Raw genomic sequence first — 22,586 nt, 5'->3', positions numbered from 1 at the left:
ACATGATTAATGTATGGTATGAGGTAAAGAAATGTATGAAAATAACCAACTCCATGTCGCAATTCAGCCCTATTTGGGGAAACGTCTCATTTAAACCAGGCAAACTGGATGCTGGATTCAAACTATGGACAAAAGAAGGAATAAGTAAAATATCAGACCTTTACAAAGAGGGGGTCTTGATGTCTTTTGAGGAACTATCAATAAAATACAGCATCCCAAGGAAGCACCTTTATAAATACTTGCAATTGAGAAGTTTCATTTCCTCTCAGCAAAACCATTCACTGGTAATTCCTACACTTTCATCCTTAGAAAGGATTATCATCAAGACCTGCAATAGCAAAGGCTTGATATCACTGTTCTATAACTGGCTTGTATCTGGTTCAGATGAGATGTCAATACCTAGACTGGAGGCATGGAGGCTGGACTTGGGAGAGGAGATCTCAAAACGAGGACTGGAACAGAGCGTGGGAGGAGGCCCAGACAGCCAACAGCGGCACGGTGGTGTAGTGGTTAACACTGTCGCCTCACAGCAAGAAGGTCCAGGGTTCGATTCCCGCTTGGGGACCAGGTTTCCATGATGCCAGTTACCCAGGTGGGGTATCTCCCAGGCCTTTCTGTGTGGAGTTTGCATGTTCTCCCCGTGCTCGCAAGGGTTCCCCCCCCCGATAAGATAAAACCCAATGGAAAAACATGCACAACAATAGATCGCTAACGCTGTGGCGTCCTTGACGAAGACGGACAGGAGCACTTGGATTGGTCCCCTGGCGCGGCTCACGTTGACACCTGTCTGCTCCCGGCTGCCCTTGGGGGGGAAGGACGACGGGATGGGTTAATCGCAGATATGAATTGCATGCATGCATCGCATGTGTGCCGATTGATGACCTCGGAGCAGGTCCTAAATTATTATTATTATTATTAACACTAGCTTAAAAATACTTCAATACAAATGGCTGATGTGGACTTATATAACTCCTGTCAAACTGAATAAATATAACAGCAATACACCAGACAGTTGCTTTAAATGTAACGAGGCTCTGGGAACTTTTATACACTGTATTTGGGAATGTGACAAAATCAAGAAGTGCTGGGGGGAGGTGGTGAATAAAATCAAAGACGTCTTGTCAGTGAATATCCCATTAGACTCCAAAATGATATTGCTACACCTATATCCAGTAAATCTCAACCTGAGAACCAAATAATACAAATGTATTGACTTTGCTATACTGCAGGCAAAAAGAACAATAGCTTTCAATTGGAAGAAATTTGACGCACCCACAATCAGTGCTTGGATTAAGAACAATGCATGTCAATGGAGATAATAACATATATCCTCAGGAACAAAATAGAGGTTTACGAGGATAACCATTTAATGAATATATGAGAAGGGAAGATATAGGAGGGCTTCTATAGGATGAGTTGACCCCGGGGAAGAGCGGAGGCACGCCATTGAAGGTGTTGTAAAGATGTCATTTTTTTTTCACTTATTTTGATCTATGTATGAGTTATCTTACTGGAGGTACCATTGAATGTATGTATTATTTCTATATGATAACAGTTTTACTAAGATAGAGAAAAGGGGAGGGGATATGTGGGTATACTTGTGTACACTTGTGGAGAAAAGGAACAAAAGATAATTGACGGCAATGAAAACCTGACTTGTGTACTGTAAAACCCAATAAAGAAATGTTTTAAGCTGGATTTTCTACAGAAGAGGTATTATTTAGAACATTTCATATTATTTTTGTTATTTATTGTTGTCCAGTAAGACTTGAAAAGAGCTATTATTTTTAAGTTATCCTTGTGTGCCATTGAGATTTGTCAGATAATTTTAGGCATAATAAAGCATGTCGATTGTTGAGTCTTTGGTTATAGAGATATTGTGTTATATAAAATAATATGAATAATTGTCTATCCATACAGAGGAGGCATACAATTTAAAGTATAACAATAAGGCATATTTGAGTCAACTTTGAGTATCATTATGTATCTCGAGGCTGGGGCCAGCATGTCCTCTTTTTTTGGAAATCAAAATATGGTCATCCTAGCGTAGCGTTGCCTTGCTAACCTGAAGTTAATTTGCCAGGCTGTGATATGAAGTTAGCGTAGCCTTGCTAACCTGAAGTTATTTGCCAGGCTGTGATATGAAGTTAGCGTAGCCTTGCTAACCTGAAGTTATTTGCCAGGCTGTGATATGAAGTTAGCGTAGCCTTGCTAACCTGAAGTTATTTGCCAGGCTGTGATATGAAGTTAGCGTAGCCTTGCTAACCTGAAGTTAATTTGCCAGGCTGTGATATGAAGTTAGCGTAGCCTTGCTAACCTGATGCATCATCAACCTGGTTCTTTTCTTACTCACAGCATGATTTGCACCAGATAACGACTCTACTCACCGTTTCACTTTCTGGACGTGACACAGAAATAAAGAGACACATTTCACCCCCAAAACTTTGTATTGCAGCTCTGATGCAAATAATGTGCAGATTGCAGGTTTGTGACATCATCACCGTGCAAAGACAGTAACAGACAGTAACACAGTATGCAGCCACCACTGTTAGAAGAGCCAGGACTGAAATATATCGCCCTGCACATTTTAATTGAAATATATGGCTGTGCACTTGGGAAATGCAAAAAGAGTGAATTATTAACTCACATCTATCCTATATTCTCGTTTCAATTCTTGGCCAAACATTTCCGAAGCGCAGACTGTGAGCTTAAACGCATAGTTCACTTTTTTAAGAAGCTGATCTGATCTTTATGATTTATCAGTAATTTTCTTTCCCAGTTTGATGAATTGGAAACTAAGTATTTGTTCTCTGTGCTGGTGGTAGTGTTCTCTGTGCTGGTGGCAGGGTTCTCCGTGCTGGTGGCAGGGTTCTCCGTGCTGGTGGCAGGGTTCTGCAGGGTTCTCCGTGCTGGTGGCAGGGTTCTGCAGGGTTCTCTGCGCTGGTGGCAGGGTTCTGCGTGCTGGTGGCAGGGTTCTGCAGGGTTCTCCGTGCTGGTGGCAAGGTTCTGCAGGGTTCTCCGTGCTGGAGGCAGTGAAAGGTCCCACAGGATGGCGAATCAACGGCAGCTTTCAAGATGTCCCGTCTGACAACATGGTTGAACTTCACAGGAGGACTGTGGTTTTCTATGGAACCCATTCACTTCCACTAACATGGCTAACAACGTCCGCCTCCACTACCCTTCTCTTCACAAGTGCTTCACTGGAAATAACTCAAATCAGAGAGTTAACTAAAAAAGAAGTGAACTATCCCTTTAAGTATTCTCAAACTTTAGAACCGACTAAATCAATAAGACACCTTCCTTTTACACAGGTTGTTGTTGTGGAGTTAAAATATAAAGAAACAAAACAACAACAATGTGGTTGGTGCACAGCACTGATACAGGATGCTGCCTCTAGGTTAAACAGAAAGGTATGACAACTTCCTGTCCACAGCGCTCCTCCCACCTCCAGAGCGATGGTGGAGGTTCGGGGGGGGGTTGAGGGTTGTAGTGCGTTTGTGTGTGTGTGTGCATGTGTGTGCGTGTTGCTATAGTATTGTGCATCGTCTTGGAGTGCTCTTCTTGCTCTTCTTATTGCTGCGGTTAGTCTCTTTGTATCTTCTGATCTCCCGTACTAGTGAGTAGAACGCCTCCTCCACGCCCTGAAAACAACAACAAACATGTTTACTACTGGTATCAAACAGCAAGAAAGACCGTCAGGTTTTAAACTGTGTGGGTATCAAACAGGGAGAAAGACTGTCAGGTTTTAAACTGTGTGGGTATCAAACAGCAAGAAAGACTGTCAGGTTTTAAACTGTGTTGGTATCAAACAGGAAGAAAGACTGTCAGGTTTTAAACTGTGTGGGTATCAAACAGGAAGAAAGACTGTCAGGTTTTAAACTGTGTGGGTATCAAACAGGAAGAAAGACTGTCAGGTTTTAAACTGTGTGGGTATCAAACAGGGAGAAAGACCGTCCGGTTTTAAACTGTGTGGGTATCAAACAGCAAGAAAGACTGTCAGGTTTTAAACTGTGTTGGTATCAAACAGGAAGAAAGACTGTCAGGTTTTAAACTGTGTGGGTATCAAACAGGAAGAAAGACTGTCAGGTTTTAAACTGTGTGGGTATCAAACAGGGAGAAAGACCGTCCGGTTTTAAACTGTGTGGGTATCAAACAGCAAGAAAGACTGTCAGGTTTTAAACTGTGTTGGTATCAAACAGGAAGAAAGACTGTCAGGTTTTAAACTGTGTGGGTATCAAACAGGAAGAAAGACTGTCAGGTTTTAAACTGTGTGGGTATCAAACAGGGAGAAAGACCGTCCGGTTTTAAACTGTGTGGGTATCAAACAGGAAGAAAGACTGTCAGGTTTTAAACTGTGTGGGTATCAAACAGGAAGAAAGACTGTCAGGTTTTAAACTGTGTGGGTATCAAACAGGAAGAAAGACTGTCAGGTTTTAAACTGTGTGGGTATCAAACAGGAAGAAAGACTGCCAGGTTCAGGTTTTAAACTGTGTGGGTATCAAACAGGGAGAAAGACTGTCAGGTTTTAAACTGTGTGGGTATCAAACAGCAAGAAAGACTGTCAGGTTTTAAACTGTGTGGGTATCAAACAGGAAGAAAGACTGTCAGGTTTTAAACTGTGTGGGTATCAAACAGGAAGAAAGACTGCCAGGTTCAGGTTTTAAACTGTGTGGGTATCAAACAGGGAGAAAGACTGTCAGGTTTTAAACTGTGTGGGTATCAAACAGCAAGAAAGACTGTCAGGTTTTAAACTGTGTGGGTATCAAACAGGAAGAAAGACCGTCAGGTTTTAAACTGTGTGGGTATCAAACAGGAAGAAAGACTGCCAGGTTCAGGTTTTAAACTGTGTGGGTATCAAACAGGAAGAAAGACTGTCAGGTTTTAAACTGTGTGGGTATCAAACAGCAAGAAAGACTGTCAGGTTTTAAACTGTGTGGGTATCAAACAGGAAGAAAGACAGTCAGGTTTTAAACTGTGTGGGTATCAAACAGCAAGAAAGACTGTCAGGTTTTAAACTGTGTGGGTATCAAACAGGAGGAAAGACTGTCAGGTTTTAAACTGTGTGGGTATCAAACAGGAAGAAAGACCGTCAGGTTTTAAACTGTGTGGGTATCAAACAGCAAGAAAGACTGTCAGGTTTTAAACTGTGTGGGTATCAAACAGGAAGAAAGACCGTCAGGTTTTAAACTGTGTGGGCATCAAACAGGGAGAAAGACTGTCCGGTTTTAAACTGTGTATCAAACAGGAGGAAAGACGGTCAGGTTTTAAACTGCTTTTAACTGCTCTAACATTTTGAATGCCCATAACGTGATTTCTCGGGTTATCAGCCCGCGGGTTGAATGCCCATCACGAGAATTCTTGTTTTATTTTTTTTATTAGCGATCTGAATTCATATTTCATCAACCGAGTCTCCCGTTGGTACAGCAGCCCCTCCAGGAGCTCAGATGGGAAAAAAGCGCCCCCTATCGTCTATCCCTGTGTAACTGCAGGTCAGTCGATTAGACTGACCTGGGATCTGTAGATCTGTAGAGGTGGAGCCAACTGGCTCCATTGTGCTGGCGAGCCGTCTGATTTACCAGTCTTGGGGTAATCGGAGCTGTATTCACTGAGATAACAGCGTGTCCCTATGTGTGTATGTGTGTGTGTGCGTGATCTTGAGGAAACGAGAGAATAGATTTTTCAGCCCGCATCTATAGCGTGCATAAGTACACATATACTATCGATAATCTAGCGTTTATTTGAAAACGATTCATAAATATGCCGACAAATGACAATGTGTCTAGTGTATTCGAGAATATTCCAATAAATGCCGTTTATGGGGGAATCTTTCAATTTTCCAAAAAGTTTCTAGAGAACGATAGCTTTTCGAAATGCTATAAAAAGGATATGAACCGATTAAAAAACAATCAGTTTTGACAATGTTGACTGCAAACAAGTCATTGATAAGCGACGGGCAGATTAGACACATAGCCATAATTTAAAACATAGATTAGGCGTTTTTAACGCTAACATTGAAGTTAATGTAAACAAGGTCGGCACTGAAACTGTTAACAGATTGCAGAATGGGTACAATACAGTACGGCTCAATACACACAATTGTTAAGGAAAACTAAAAATAATTGGGAAATTAGCTTATTTGCCATCTTCCGTGGAGTTAGACAAGAAGATACATACCTTTGTTGTCTCTGTGCATGCAAACGAGGGTAATAACTTCCGGTCGGGGGGGGGGGTTCCAAAATAAAAGAGCGACGTCTATAGCAGCGGAAATACGTTTATTTTGTACATTATCTAACGTTAACACGAACCTAAACTAACTTTACAACTAACCTAAAGTTAGTTTAGGTTCGTGTTAACGTTAGATAATGTACAAAATAAACGTATTTCCGCTGCTATAGACGTCGCCCTTTTATTTTGGAACCCCCCCGACCAGAAGTTATTACCCTCGTTATCTGCTTGAGTGTCCGGTTGTTGGTTAGCTCCGTTAGCATGCAGCATATCAACACCAGCCATGGGAATACTGTTTTCTAAATTGGGGAGGCTTTTAAATCGTAAAGGTAAAAGGATTTTAAGTCATGGTATCTATAAACTTCAATCGGTTCGGATCCTTTGAATGAAATGAGAATGTAAACAAACACGCCGTCACGTTAGAAAGTATCACTGCGTTGCGTGAAATCACTGACTGCGCCCCGAGAGGAATGGTTCGGCAAAAAATTGTTCAGAGTATATTTGTTTAGAAAACGTAATTGTCTAATTCAATTATTTTTTATTTCTCCACGTGGTAAATACACAGGTCACAACATGTTTACAGGAACGTTTGAGTTTTATTTGGAGTGTATTTCGTGACTGTAGGGCACTGTAGGGAACGTCAGGGTACAAGTCTGACCCACTTCCAGTGATGAAGCTAAGCTACGCTAACGGAGCGGCTGTTCCCTAAGCCTAACGCATGCACAGAGACAACAAAGGTATGTATCTTCTTGTCTAACTCCAGGGAAGATGGCAAATAAGCTAATTTCCCAAAATGTTGGAGTTTTCCTTTAAGGGGATGCAGACCAGAGAAAGACGTTTGTCTTGTTTACATCAGGGTCCCCCATTTTCAATTCATAGTGACATTTATGCACAACATACACAACATACATGACATTTATGGCATAGGGACATACAGGTATATAGTACTGTACCGTTACATTTGTGACATATACGATATGCAAATATACAGTACTGTTACCCATAGATCCTAACATATATATATACATATGATGGGAAGAGACTGTACATTAGGAGGGGGTGGGTGGGAGGAAAAAATACATAGTGGGTGAAGCTCTCATCGAACATAGACACAAACGTGTCCTTGTTTACATCCGTGAATAGATTATTTTGGATGTAAGAGGCCAATCCAAACCTGGCTATGTAGGACGTTTTGTCTTTGCCGCATGTTAATGTCTTAGCGATTTCCGAGTCAGGGAACATAGCACGGAATACCTCTCCTAGTCCGTCATTGCCATTGTAGGACTGGTTCTTTGTGACAGTGTTCAGAACCCACAGTACCTCAGCTTCAAGCGTTGGCGTGGAGCCGAATGTTATCCGGACTTCTGTTGGTGCAGATGTTATAGTCCTACCTGAGATGGCGCAGCTGATGTGGAGGCAGGGGCCGAAAATAAATGCGAAATAGTAGTTTGCAGGCGGGTTTTTGCAGAGGTATGCTTAGCGCTCAGCATGTGCAACTAGACTGCTTTTCTTTTTTTTGCAGCGGGCCTCGTAATGGTCTTTGACTGGGACCAACCATGGCGCAAACAGTGGATTGTCGAGCCAGTTCTCGTTAAATTGGCAATTTCCCATATTAACGAGTGCAAATGCTAAAGTAAACTAAACTAAACTAAACGTAATGTTAGCGTTATCGCTTCCGCTTCGCCTTGCTAACGAAATAGTTCCCGGCCAACATAAGGACCTGTGTTGGTTCCGCCCCATTCCGGTCTGCGTGATGCTACAACACGGTCAATAAAATGTCCCGACTTTATCTCCCGTTAACCGTTTTTCCCCAGATTTCATAATAAAACATAAGATGACATGGCATTTTATCTTTCCTTTCTATGGCATTTTTAAGACCTCTGAAAGATGGATTTAAGACATTTTAAGACAAACTAAAGCCTTAATTATTGATAAACAAATTTAAGACTTTTTAAGGATCCGTGGACACCCTGTGACTGTTTCAGCCAATCAGAATCGAGACATTTTCATGCCGTTGTATAAAGGGTATGTCATAAGGCCCCCCCCCCCCCCAAGTGAAGTATTACCCAACTTCCTGTTCCTAGCGTACCTCGTCATGATTAAGGCCTAGAATTCTGATTATTAAATGCAAGACTTTTTAAGACCCAGTGGGAACCCTGTGAATACAATAACTCTGGCAGTGATCTACTGTGAAAACTGTATTTTAAGGACAACAATTACAATTTAACATTTCTTTTTTCTTAACTCAATCAGCGCCAGACCCGAGTAAAGTCGGGTTAACTCGTCAACCGTTCAGCGCCAGACCCGAGTATAGTCTTTTCTTTTTTTATTATTATTAATTTCTTTTATTCGATATTTCCATTCATTACAGGCACACAGACTCGGGGTTAACATGGGGAATCATCCTGAGAATGCCAAAGTGCAATACCGGACGCATCTAGCTAGACGGCGGTAACCTTGTTCTTCCTGTGCCCCAGGACAGTTCAGTCAGTATGTTCTTCCTGAGGACAGTTCAGTCAGTATGTTCTTCCTGTGCCCCAGGACAGTTCAGTATGTTCTTCCTTTCTAGCTTCAGAAGAGTGATGCGTGTTCACAAATACTGACTGAACTGTCCTGGGGCTCAGGAAGAACATACTGACTGAACTGTCCTCAGGAAGAACATACTGACTGAACTGTCCTGGAGCACAGGAAGAACATACTGACTGAACTGTCCTGGGGCACAGGAAGAACATACTGACTGAACTGTCCTGGGGCACAGAAAGAACATACTGACTGAACTGTCCTCAGGAAGAACATACTGACTGAACTGTCCTCAGGAAGAACATACTGACTGAACTATCCTGAGACACAGAAAGAACATACTGACTGAACTGTCCTGGAGCACAGAAAGAACATACTGACTGAACTGTCCTGGGGCACAGGAAGAACATACTGACTGAACTGTCCTGGGGCTCAGGAAGAACATACTGACTGAACTGTCCTGGGGCTCAGGAAGAACATACTGACTGAACTGTCCTGAGACACAGGAAGAACATACTGACTGAACGGTCCTGGGGCATGAGAAGAAATATGTGAATTCTTTAAAAAATTGTAATAATAATTGTTGCCACCAGCCCTGGTGCTACAGTTAGGGACCATATTATCACAATTTATATTGCAGTAAAATTGGATTGTCAAGCTAATAAAAAGAAGAATTTATATATCTATACTTTATATTGTCGCTGTATCTATATAATATCTATACTTTATATTGTCGCTGTATCTATATAATATCGCAAGGCAATATATTGCTGTATGGATTTGTCCTCGTCGCTACAGGCTTCTGGTCTCTACCTGTCTGGTCTTGGCGGAGGTCTCTACGCTACAGGCTTCTGGTCTCTACCTGTCTGGTCTTGGCGGAGGTCTCTACGCTACAGGCTTCTGGTCTCTACCTGTCTGGTCTTGGCGGAGGTCTCCACGAAGGGAACCCCGTAGCTGCGGGCCAGCTCCTGGGCTTGCCGGCTCTCCACGCTGCGGGTCCCCAGGTCGCTCTTGTTGCCGACCAGCACCATGGGAACGCTGTCGCTGTCCTTCACTCTGTTGATCTGCTCTCTGGACACAACAACAACAACAACAACAGGCGTCAACAACAACAACAATTTTATCACCCAGTCCAGTGTTTTATCAGTTCAGTGTTTTATCACCCAGTCCAGTGTTTTATCAGTTCAGTGTTTTATCACCCAGTTCAGTGTTTTATCACCCAGTTCAGTGTTTTATCAGTTCAGTGTTTTATCACCCAGTCGTGTTTTATCACCCAGTTCAGTGTTTTATCAGTTCAGTGTTTTATCAGTTCAGTGTTTTATCACCCAGTCGTGTTTTATCACCCAGTTCAGTGTTTATCAGTTCAGTGTTTTATCAGTTCAGTGTTTTATCACCCAGTCCAGTGTTTTATCAGTTCAGTGTTTTATCACCCAGTCGTGTTTTATCAGTTCAGTGTTTTATCACCCAGTCGTGTTTTATCACCCAGTTCAGTGTTTTATCAGTTCAGTGTTTTATCACCCAGTTCAGTGTTTTATCAGTTCAGTGTTTTATCACCCAGTTCAGTGTTTTATCACCCAGTTCAGTGTTTTATCAGTTCAGTGTTTTATCACCCAGTCCAGTGTTTTATCAGTTCAGTGTTTTATCACCCAGTCGTGTTTTATCACCCAGTTCAGTGTTTTATCAGTTCAGTGTTTTATCACCCAGTTCAGTGTTTTATCACCCAGTTCAGTGTTTTATCACCCAGTCATGTTTTATCACCCAGTTCAGTGTTTTATCACCCAGTTCAGTGTTTTATCAGTTCAGTGTTTTATCAGTTCAGTGTTTTATCACCCAGTTCAGTGTTTTATCAGTTCAGTGTTTTATCACCCAGTCCAGTGTTTTATCACCCAGTTCAGTGTTTTATCAGTTCAGTGTTTTATCACCCAGTCGTGTTTTATCACCCAGTTCAGTGTTTTATCAGTTCAGTGTTTTATCACCCAGTTCAGTGTTTTATCACCCAGTTCAGTGTTTTATCACCCAGTTCAGTGTTTTATCAGTTCAGTGTTTTATCACCCAGTTCAGTGTTTTATCAGTTCAGTGTTTTATCACCCAGTTCAGTGTTTTATCACCCAGTTCAGTGTTTTATCACCCAGTCGTGTTTTATCACCCAGTTCAGTGTTTTATCACCCAGTTCAGTGTTTTATCACCCAGTTCAGTGTTTTATCACCCAGTCGTGTTTTATCAGTTCAGTGTTTTATCACCCAGTTCAGTGTTTTATCACACACACACACACACACACACACACACACACACACACACACACACACACACACACACACACACACACACACACACACACACACACACACACACACACACACACACACACACACACACACACACACACACACACACACACACACACACACACACACACACACACACACACACACCAGACTTAATGATTTTAGAATATTTCAGATAATGAAATTAAATGTTTATATCATGAACTATCCAGTTAGTATTTATAGTGTAACGTTTGGCTACTTTAAATCATTGAATGTAGAGAGAGCGAGAGAGGCTCAGCCACACCTGCCGTGATGCATTAGGTTTGAGTTTGAGCCTCTTGGATGCTGTAGTTTAGTGATGTCACAGTCACCAGGAAGTCAACACACAGAGTTGTATGTAGCGCGATGCATGAAGCGATATATATTATATTTGGGGCTGTCAGTTTATCGTGTTAATTAGATTGATTAATTACACAGTAAATTATCGCGTTAAGAAAATTAACTCAAAATAAATTTAATTAAATTTATTTTTATAATATATTTTTTTTATCTCATTCATTCCATAAGAATGTAGAATACACATTTACAGATTTTTTTTTTAATATGGTCCATTTGCATGTTCTTGGTATCTGATTCTAGGGACATCTATGAATCTCAGGGAATGTATTCCCAGTGTCAGCAATACTGTGGGCTAGATCCACAAAGAATGGATTGCACGGTGCAAGTTGCACCCTTACCTGTACTTACAATTCATTATGAATTGAAAATGGGGGACCCTTATGTAAACAAGACAAAAGTCTTTCTCTGGTCTGCATCCCCTTAACAATTGTGTGTATTGAGCCGTACTGTATTGTACCCATTCTGCAATCTGTTAACATTTTCATTCAATCAATCAATCTGCGCAGTGATTGATTGAATGAACATTTTATTTTGAGTAAATTGTAATGAACCAAATGAGAATATCAATAAATTTTTTTTAACTTTGACTGTGAATAACACCATGCTAAAATTGACCAGACCTGAAAAATCTAAGCAAATGAATAAAGGGAAGATGATTAAACAGAAGGTTTTGTACAGTACTGAATTCTGCCATCTTTTTTATAATGTAAATTTCTCCACCATTTTTCATCGTATTGCAACACCGTTTTTTGCAAGACGTTCACAGAAAGGTAGAGAAACTAACTGCGTTCTGTTTTATGGCAATGACGTTCAGGTTTGTGGGAGATAATCCCAAAAAATAAGAGAAATAAAAAAGTAAATCCAGAAGTCAGATGATTGACAGGGGCTGGTGTGAGCTGGGTAGGGTCTTCCTCCTGTCAATATGCGCCGGTTTCCGACTCAATGCCCTGAGATTTCTATAATCTTATATTTCACTAATAACAGTTAAAATAATTGGTAAACAAACGTAATGCTGAAAATATACACTTTTACTGTATATCTCGGGCTTAACACAATCCCGCCCAAGCACGGAGATCTCCGTGTTTCGAGTCCACCCGTTGTGGACAGAGGCACGGATAAATCCGTGGCAAGTTGTTATTGCTTTTATTCCATTTTAATAACCTATTCAAGGTCGCCGAGCGGCACTGCAGATTTACCCTACTCTTTGAATTCGCCAACATGCAATACCGGCCAGATCCTCTTAGGGGCGCTATCGCAATAATAGAGTGTTCCCTGTGGCAGAAGTTGTCTTTCTTTTTTTGGATCTCTAATGTAGTTTTCTACTCATCTGAAGCGATAGCTATTGTCTGTTGCACGGGATACGGTTTGAATTGCGGATTTCACTATGCAATAAGGGGATTTATCATCAGCCAATAGACATATCGATCTACCAGATGGCGATCGTTAACGGGGAAATGCTCGGGGGGATCCAACCGGCTCATGGTAAGATCTTTTTCACGTAAATTACAGCCCGATCGGGCATTGTTTTGATAGCCATCCAGGCGAATGTCATTGAATATAACGTTAGCAGCTATTAGCCCTATATCTAGCCTTCCAGAAAATATACTAGTCCCAAATCCGGTATAACGCTTATATTCACGGCGCTATAAAATGAGAACCTATTGATGATTTTTTTTTTCTTTAAGCCATTTTGAAGGGACGGTTTATGGACTCAATTGACAATGAGAATGGACAGATAGCAATACTATAAAGTAGGGATGTCCAATATTATCGGCCTACTGATATTATCGGCCGATATCGGCATTAAAATGTGATATCGGAAAATATCGGTATCGGTTTTCAATTTTTTTTATTTATTTTTTTTACATTTCTATAACCTTTATTTACCCAGGCAAGCAAGTAAGAACAAATTCTGATTTAATTTATTGTCAAAAGTATGCATAATGTTGTGTTAATTCCACAACAAGAGATATGTAATGTTAATTACCTGAAATTATTCAATTTTGGGGGGGGGGGGGCGGGCCCTGCATATATCGGTATCGGTTGATATCGGTATCGGGAATTAAGAGTTGGACAATATCGGTATATCGGTATAGGTAAAAAAGCCAATATCGAGCATCCCTACTATAAAGTATAGATTTAACTCTACAAACAGCCCCACGTTTGTTTACATTCCCCGGTCCTCTTGACATTAATTAGACTCATCCCAGTGGCCCCGAATGTGTTAAGAGGTTAACCCTGTGAGGCCCAAATTAAAAAGACATGTCACATTAGCAACTTCAGAGGCCAGGGTGGGACATATAAACACATTTACTATCAAATAGCATTGTGAGGCTGAACAACAGGACCAATTGACTATACACATGCTTAATTTTTTTTAAATAAAACAATTTTTTTAAATGGCTAAAAGTGATTTTGTAATTTTGCAACCGTGGGTCTCACAGGGTACTTTTAACCCTGTGAGGCCCAAATAAAAAAGACATTAGCAACTTCAGAGGCCAGGGGCTGAGACCTATAAACACATGAAGGGTGCCGTGACTGAAAAAAAAGGTTGAGAAACGCTGGTATATGGTGTGGCTCTTTGTGGTACCACAGTAATTTTTGTGGCTCTTAGTCTCTGACTGGTTGGCCACCCCTGCTCTAAATGGACAAGGACCCAGCTACATTGCTGCTGACTCTAATAAACTACATACCCGCCAGAACACTGCGATCATCAGATGCAGGTCTATTAGAGGTCACCAGAAAGAGTCATAAGAAGATCGGTGATGCAGCCTTTGTAAACTACGCCCCAAAACTGTGGAACACGTTACCCAACAATATTAGGGAAGCCAATACATTACATTTTTATCTCTTTACCAAAGCATTTGACTGACGTTACACTATCATACTGCACTATTTTTCTGTGATGATATTGCACTATTTATCTATGTTTTATTCACAATTTTTATGTTTTTATTCTCTTTTATTTTATATATCCTAGGCTGGACATCCGTACTAGTCAATTACTGTTTTCCCACAGATAGGCGGGATGTTTTGGGACCGTGAGCAGGAAATATGAAAGGCTTTACAGACCAAGTCTTGGTGTATTATTATTTTTATTGCACTGCACTATTTTACTCTGTCTATTGCTTTTATTACAGGTTCGAAACTGTCGGGTATTAAACTGTGTGGGTATCAAGCAAGAAAGACTGTCAGGCTTTAAAACTGTGTAACACCCAGGCCTAGAACCGCGCCCTGAGAGAGGGAACTGCACCCCGAGAGGGAGGTTTGCCCTCAGTAGGAGGTTCGAAGGATCAAAGTGGGTGACAAGAGGGAAGACAGTCAGGTTTTAAACTGTGGATACCAAACAGAAGGTAAAGACGACTTTGAACTGTACAGTAACAGTAATCCAGAACAATTTGATTGCACTGTAAAGAAACTGTGATTTTATAGTATGTCTGCACTTTATGTGCTCATTTCATCATTCATGTCTTTTATATTCTACTAAAACTGAATCAAACCATAAACAAGGTGGCCTGTTGGGATGTTAGATCCTAATGTGAAAAACTGTGATTTTATATGTCTGCTCATTTTACCCTTGCTATTATTTTACTTATTTTAACTTTTATCTCTACGCCCCACTATCCGCTGGGTGCATACTGACCTTTATCATGTTTTGTAACAGATTACAAGAAATTCAAGAAGCCTATTGGAACGTGAGGTTCCGATATGATTTAATTAATATATCTGCATTATTTTATCCCACTTTATGCTTTGCTCTTGCTGCTTGTTTTACACAGATTTTATGTCATATTTCTTACTGATGTAAAGCACTTTGAACTGCAATCCCCTGTATGAAAGGTTCTATACAAATAAAGTTATTATTATTATTATTTATAAATGAACAGCCAATAAATGTGAAGTTATCTTTTTACCTCGGTTGTCAACCTGGTCTGTGTCTATTATGAAAGGACAATTGCTTGTCATTGAAGGTCCATGCTGGTCTGTGGGTTGGTTGCTGGACTAACTGCCTCCTACCTGTAAAGGTGGACTAACTGCCCCCTACCTGTAAAGGTGGACTAACTGCCTCCTACCTGTAAAGGTGGACTAACGGCCTCCTACCTGTAAAGGTGGACTAACGGCCTCCTACCTGTAAAGGTGGACTAACTGCCTCCTACCTGTAAAGGTGGACTAACGGCCTCCTACCTGTAAAGGTGCACTAACGGCCTCCTACCTGTAAAGGTGCACTAACTGCCTCCTACCTGTAAAAGGTGGACTAACGGCCTCCTACCTGTAAAAGGTGGACTAACGGCCTCCTACCTGTTAAGGTGGACTAACTGCCTCCTACCTGTAAAAGGTGGACTAACGGCCTCCTACCTGTAAAGGTGCACTAACTGCCTCCTACCTGTAAAGGTGGACTAACGGCCTCCTACCTGTAAAGGTGGACTAACTGCCTCCTACCTGTTAAGGTGGACTAACGGCCTCCTACCTGTTAAGGTGGACTAACTGCCTCCTACCTGTAAAGGTGGACTAACGGCCTCCTACCTGTTAAGGTGGACTAACTGCCTCCTACCTGTAAAGGTGGACTAACTGCCTCCTACCTGTAAATGTCGACTAACGGCCTCCTACCTGTAAAGGTGGACTAACGGCCTCCTACCTGTAAAGGTGGACTAATGGCCTCCTACCTGTAAAGGTGGACGTCCTCGAAGGACTTGCTGTTGTTGATGGCGAAGACGCAGAGGAAGCCCTCGCCCGTCCTCATGTACTGGTCCCTCATGGCGCTGTACTCCTCCTGACCGGCCGTGTCCAGGATGTCCAGGAGACACGTCTCGCCGTCGATCACCACCTGCTTCCTGTACGAGTCCTGCAGCAACAAGTCACCCAGTCCCTTCACTATATACATATAATACACCCTCCATCATTTACATCTAGTCATATAGCTGATGCTTTCATCCAAAGAGATTGTGTACAACATGTCACCATCTCTGGCAACTAAGGGTCAGTAACATTGTTATGTGTTTTTAGTCGACGGGCGGGTTTCAGCTGTCTGTCCTGACTGTGATGGTTTCAGCGGTCCTGACTGTGATGGTTTCAGCTGTCCTGACTGTGATGGTTTCAGCTGTCTGTCCTGACTGATGGTTTCAGCTGTCTGTCCTGACTGTGATGGTTTCAGCTGTCCTGACTGTGATGGTTTCAGCTGTCTGTCCTGACTGTGATGGTTTCAGTTGTCTGTCCTGACTGATGGTTTCAGCTGTCTGTCCTGACTGTGATGGTTTCAGCGGTCCTGACTGTGATGTTTCAGCTGTCCTGACTGTGGTGGTTTCAGCTGTCTGTCCTGACTGTGATGGTTTCAGCTGTCCTGACTGTGATGGTTTCAGCTGTCCTGACTGTGATGGTTTCAGCTGTCCTGACTGTGATGGTTTCAGCTGTCCTGACTGTGATGGTTTCAGCTGTCTGTCCTGACTGTGATGGTTTCAGTTGTCTGTCCTGACTGATGGTTTCAGCTGTCTGTCCTGACTGATGGTTTCAGCTGTCTGTCCTGACTGTGGTGGTTTCAGCGGTCCTGACTGTGATGGTTTCAGCTGTCCTGACTGTGATGGTTTCAGTTGTCCTGACTGTGATGGTTTCAGCTGTCTGTCCTGACTGTGATGGTTTCAGCTGTCTGTCCTGACAGTGATGGTTTCAGCTGTCCTGACTGTGATGGTTTCAGCTGTCCTAACTGTGATGGTTTCAGCTGTCCTGACTGATGGTTTCAGCTGTGCTAACTGTGATGGTTTCAGCTGTCTGTCATGACTGTGGTGGTTTCAGCTGTCCTGACTGTGATGGTTTCAGCTGTCCTGACTGATGGTTTCAGCTGTCCTGACTGTGATGGTTTCAGCTGTCTGTCCTGACTGTGGTGGTTTCAGCTGTCCCGACTGTGATGGTTTCAGCTGTCTGTCCTGACTGTGATGGTTTCAGCTGTCCTGACTGTGATGGTTTCAGCTGTTTGTCCTGACTGTGATGGTTTCAGCTGTCCTGACTGATGGTTTCAGCTGTCCTGACTGTGATGGTTTCAGCTGTCTGTCCTGACTGTGATGGTTTCAGCTGTCCTGACTGTGATGGTTTCAGCTGTCCTGACTGTGATGGTTTCAGCTGTCCTGACTGTGATGGTTTCAGCTGTCCTGACTGTGATGGTTTCAGCTGTCTGTCCTAACTGTGATGGTTTCAGCTGTCTGTCCTGGCTGTGATGGTTTCAGCTGTCCTGACTGTGATGGTTTCAGCCGTCCTGACTGTGGTGGTTTCAGCTGTCCTGACTGTGATGGTTTCAGCTGTCCTGACTGTGATGGTTTCAGCTGTCTGTCCTAACTGTGATGGTTTCAGCTGTCTGTCCTGGCTGTGATGGTTTCAGCTGTCCTGACTGTGATGGTTTCAGCCGTCCTGACTGTGGTGGTTTCAGCTGTCCTGACTGTGATTGTTTCAGCTGTCTGTCCTGACTGTGATGGTGTCAGCTGTCCTGACTGTGGTGGTTTCAGCTGTCTGTCCTGACTGTGATGGTTTCAGCTGTCTGTCCTGACTGTGATGGTTTCAGCTGTCTGTCCTGACTGTGATGGTTTCAGCTGTCTGTCCTGACTGTGGTGGTTTCAGCGGTCTGTCCTGACTGTGGTGGTTTCAGCTGTCTGTCCTGACTGTGGTGGTTTCAGCTGTCCTGACTGTGGTGGTTTCAGCTGTCCTGACTGTGATGGTTTCAGATGTCCTGACTGGTGGTTTCAGCTGTCCCGACTGTGGTGGTTTCAGCTGTCTGTCCTGACTGTGGTGGTTTCAGCTGTCTGTCCTGACTGTGATGGTTTCAGCTGACTGTCCTGACTGTGATGGTTATATATAGCTAAGCGTTAGCTGCAACATTTGGTAGCCGACATTAACTCTCATTGTTGGTAGTTAATGCCAGCGCTAATGACAACTAACAGCAAAGCCTCATTTTCACACAGTTGTGGAAAATCAATGGTCACAAGAAAATCTTTAAATAATAATTAATATGTTAGGGTGCGGTGTGAGGGTTAGGTTTAGAAACTTTAGGTTAATGTATGACAAGGTCTGGCGTGGCCGATTGGCCAAATACACCAAGCTATGGGGGAAAGAGGATGTGTTAATGCTTTGCATTGTGGGGGAAAGAGGATGTGTTAATGCTTTGCATTGTGGGGGAAAGAGGATGTGTTAATGCTTTGCATTGTGGGGGGAAAAGGATGTGTTAATGCTTTGCATTGTGGGGGAAAGAGGATGTGTTAATGCTTTGCATTGTGGGGGAAAGAGGATGTGTTAATGCTTTGCATTGTGGGAGAAAGAGGATGTGTTAATGCTTTGCATTGTGGGGGGAAGAGGAAGTGTTAATGCTTTGCATTGTGGGGGAAAGAGGATGTGTTAATGCTTTGCATTGTGGGAGAGATTAGAACTGAGGAGGACTGATAACATCAGAGAGCCTCTTCCTTCTAACCAATCAGAGAAGTGCAAAGGGGATTTCAATCAGAGAAGTGCAAAGGGGATTTAATTAAAATAAGCACTTTTTTTCCTACATGGTCCTCATCCAGTACAGTCTGGCCATGAGGACTGTGGACTAACCACTAAACTTCCAATGGAATTCCCTACTATTCTCCGATTGGTTAGGGTGGCTCGCTGTGAAGATTTTGAATGGAATCTAATGTCTGCTCTGCTACACTGATCAATGAAACTCACTCACACAGTTAGTCGGTTCCCATTAAGATATGATTGGAGCTAAATTCATACAAAAATGTGTGAAAATCGTACACATAAGTACAAACGTGGCGATGCATGACAGTACCATGGTAGAGTATTCATACAATGGCCAGTAACCATGGTAACACTGAGATTACCATCAAACTACCGTAATACTTTTTTGTAAGCGTTTGATCAAAAATCCTACACATTGTAACTTTAAAGGAACACGCCAACATTTTGGGATATTAGCTTACCGTCTTCTCCAGAGAGACAAGAAGATAGATACCAGTGTCCTCTCTGTGCGACTGCGTTCAGTAGAAACGCATGTTAGCCTAGCTTAGCACAATGAATGGAAGTGGACATGGCCGGTAGCCTTCGGGAGAGGCGTTAGTTGGACAATGCCTAGGCTAACCAGCCATGTCCGCTGTCATTCATTGTCCTAAGCTAGGCTAACGTGCAGCCAGATAGCTTTCTACTGAACGCACAGAGATGGTAAATGGCTGCATTTTTATATAGCTCTTTTATCCCAAGCGCTTTACAATTTGTTCCACTTTTTTTTTTACCCATTCACTCACACATTCACACACCGATGGCGGAGGCAACCATGCAAGGTGCCAACCTGCTCATGGGGAGCAATTAGGGGTTAAGTGTCTTGCTCAAGGACACATCGACACGCTGCCCGGGAGGAGCGGGAATCGAACCGGGAACCTCCGGATTATCAGACGACTGCTCTACCTCCGAGCCACTGTCGCCCCCTACCCAGAGAGAAAAAACTGGTATCCATCTTCTTGTCTCTCTCTGGAGAAGACGGTAAGCTAATTTCCCAACATTTTGGCATGTTCTTTTAAGTACAAAACTGGTAACCATGGCGATAAGATATGTTTTGGTGCAAAATTCAAACAAAACAATGGCACAAATTCTAGCTTCAAACACGGTAATACCTTTAAACCATGACACTGATGATATATCAGCAAAAGGAATTATGGAAATACTATAATGCCTTTTTTGAAAATACCATGAGAATACATTTTTAGTATGGGGCGGTTTAGTTAAGTTTCCCTCATCGGGAGCTCCAGTAGCTCACCGCGTACCTCGAGCGCTATTTCGGCGCCGGGGACAACCGTGCTCGTCACGGATCTGGGGTAGCAAGTTCGATTCCCGGACAAAGCCGTAACTTTCTCAGAGTGTCTTCCCCCCATCTGTACCCCCATTCAACCTGTTTCTGTCGGTCATTCTTGACCAGAGAAAAAAAAAGCGATAAACGCAAAAAAGAACCAGCGGAATGGTCAAAGTTTAAAAAAAAGTTTCCCTCATCCACACAGCCCATCTACTGTCCCTCATCCATCTCACCCAATGCAGATTTATTTTGCACATAATCTCACAAATACAAAAACTCTAAACAGTTTTGCACACATTCATTTAGTTAAGACAATTATTGAAAGTAAATTAGTTTGAATATGGCCATCAATGTACAGTTTCTTCGTCAAATGTATACTTTTTTTTTACTCTTTTTGTATCACAAACAGTACTGTATTTGTAAATCTGGTATGTCATAAATGTATAGATGTAGCAGTACTGTCTATCTGTATGTCATATGTTATGATGAATTGAAAATGGGGGACCCTGATGTAAACAAGACGAAAGTCTCTCTGGTCTGCATCCCCTTAGCCGTGCTGTAATGTACCCATTCTGCAATCTGTTAATAAAGTTTTCAATCAATCAATCAATCAATCAAGCAGTGATGTCATCGGGGGCATTGAATCCTTGTGTTGTGTGCTCAATTAAATAAGGTAGCCGTCCCTATGAGACAAGGTAATAGGTATTGCTATTTTTTTTTAATCTACATTAGTTTGTGGTGCTGTAATTAACACAACACAAGGATTCAATGTCCCGATGACATCACTGGTGGCCATATTCAAACTAATTTACTCTCAATAGCTGTCAAACTAAATGAATGATTTTGGTGTGTGTGTGTGTGTGTGTGTGTGTGTGTGTGTGATTATGTGGAACAAAGTCAACATTGTGTTTGGTGAAGTGCCCCTTTTAAACACAATATAGTTCAGTGAGCCTCTTTACAAACACACACAGTTGCTCTCTCTCTCTCTCACCTCGATAGTTGGATCATATTCATCCACGAAGTGGTTCTGGATGAGCTGGATGGTCAGAGCGCTCTTCCCGACGCCTCCTGCTCCGACAACCACCAGCTTGTACTCAGTCATGCCTGCAGACAGACAGAGACCAACACACTTCACGTCTCAGGTCAGGTGTGGTGATGATGTTCAGAACGTGTCTACGACATGCAGTGAGCTGTGAAGGCTGCTGGGGTGACATGCAGTGAGCTGTGAAGGCTGATGGGGTGACATGCAGTGAGCTGTGAAGGCTGATGGGGTGACATGCAGTGAGTTGTGAGGCTGATGGGGTGACATGCAGTGAGTTGTGAAGGCTGATGGGGTGACATGCAGTGAGCTGTGAAGGCTGATGGGGTGACATGCAGTGAGTTGTGAAGGCTGATGGGGTGACATGCAGTGAGTTGTGAAGGCTGATGGGTAGCCCCTTTCGTGACTGTGGATTCACTCGGTGCACCACAGTCACGAAAGGGGCTAGCTGATGGGGTGACATGGCCTCGCCGACAGAGACTGAGCTGAGATTAACACAGTGAGGTCTGTAAGTAAATCACTGCACGACACCCGGGCGACAGAAGAAAGCAGCAGGTTGGACCCTTACCTTTAAATGTTTTTTTTTAAATACTCCACAATAATAATAAAAAAAAAAAGGAGGGATAACAGCTTTCGAATGACGAGATGAGATTAGCTGTCTCTACATAGCATGATACGAGTTCCTTCCTTGTTCAAAACAGGTTCAAGAATAAACTCTTGGGATTCCCGCACATAAGTGTTTTTCTAGCTGTGCAGCTGTGCGGTAAAACTATGACATGGATTATTATCTGTAACAAATAAAACAACAACAAGTTATAAATAATAAATCAGGAGGAACGGGCTGGTGGGTCAGAGCTGCTGGACTCCATTGGGCTTCATTCTAACAGGGAGCAGCGGAGTCGCTGTCAGCCAATGAGATATGTCAACATGGACGGACGTCGCCACGGTCCAATCACAACGCGGTGTCTGGTTCTTAAGTCCCGCCTTTAGATGTAGAAGCTGTTCAATCAGGAGCGGAGCCCTGTGGGCGGGTCTAAAGGGAGGACCACTCAGGCCCCGGCTCCTGCCAGAGTGTCGGCCAATGAAACACGGCGCAGCAGTGACGTCGATTTTAAAAGAGCGCATTCGTGCGTGATTGGCTGTTGGGACAAAGCGGGGAAATGTGTAGCAGCGCGTCGCACGCCCTCTAGTGGTCAAGTCCGACACAATAAATAACATAATTGTTGTGTTGCCCCCCCCCCAGCTGTCTGTCGGTGTATTTACCTTTGACCATAGATGAGCTCATCTTTCTCAATCGCTTGGATGCATTTCTTGAATTTTAAGACTACTG

General features: G+C 42.8%; 1 protein-coding gene across 1 annotated transcript; it reads right to left on the bottom strand.

The window, feature by feature from the left end:
• Positions 1–2,428: 2,428 nt before the first annotated feature.
• On the bottom strand, positions 2,429–22,126 carry LOC311241455 (GTPase KRas). The gene is made up of 5 exons (XM_084330292.1): positions 21,825–22,126; positions 21,209–21,321; positions 16,076–16,254; positions 9,657–9,816; positions 2,429–3,641 (listed from the first exon to the last, which is right to left on the bottom strand). Exons 2-5 carry the CDS (start codon positions 21,317–21,319, stop codon positions 3,528–3,530), a joined length of 564 nt encoding a protein of 187 aa, XP_084186418.1. The 5' UTR covers positions 21,320–21,321; positions 21,825–22,126; the 3' UTR covers positions 2,429–3,527.
• Positions 22,127–22,586: the final 460 nt, after the last annotated feature.

The sequence above is a fragment of the Notolepis coatsorum genome, assembly GCF_963971535.1.
Source record: "Notolepis coatsorum genome assembly, chromosome: 15".
Classification (NCBI taxonomy): domain Eukaryota; kingdom Metazoa; phylum Chordata; class Actinopteri; order Aulopiformes; family Paralepididae; genus Notolepis; species Notolepis coatsorum.
The sequence above is the reverse complement of the archived record's forward strand: the minus strand, read 5'-3'. Positions and strand labels throughout refer to the sequence as shown.

Bases quoted from the DNA above. Each gene is read 5' to 3' on its own strand.
- LOC311241455 (XM_084330292.1), bottom strand. From the start codon at position 21,319: ATGACTGAGTACAAGCTGGTGGTTGTCGGAGCAGGAGGCGTCGGGAAG. The intron at 16,255-21,208 runs GTGAGAGAGAGA...TTGTTGCTGCAG, and splicing joins AATATGATCCAACTATCGAG to GACTCGTACAGGAAGCAGGT. The intron at 3,642-9,656 runs GTAGAGACCAGA...TGTTGTTTTCAG, and splicing joins CCTCCGCCAAGACCAGACAG to GGCGTGGAGGAGGCGTTCTA.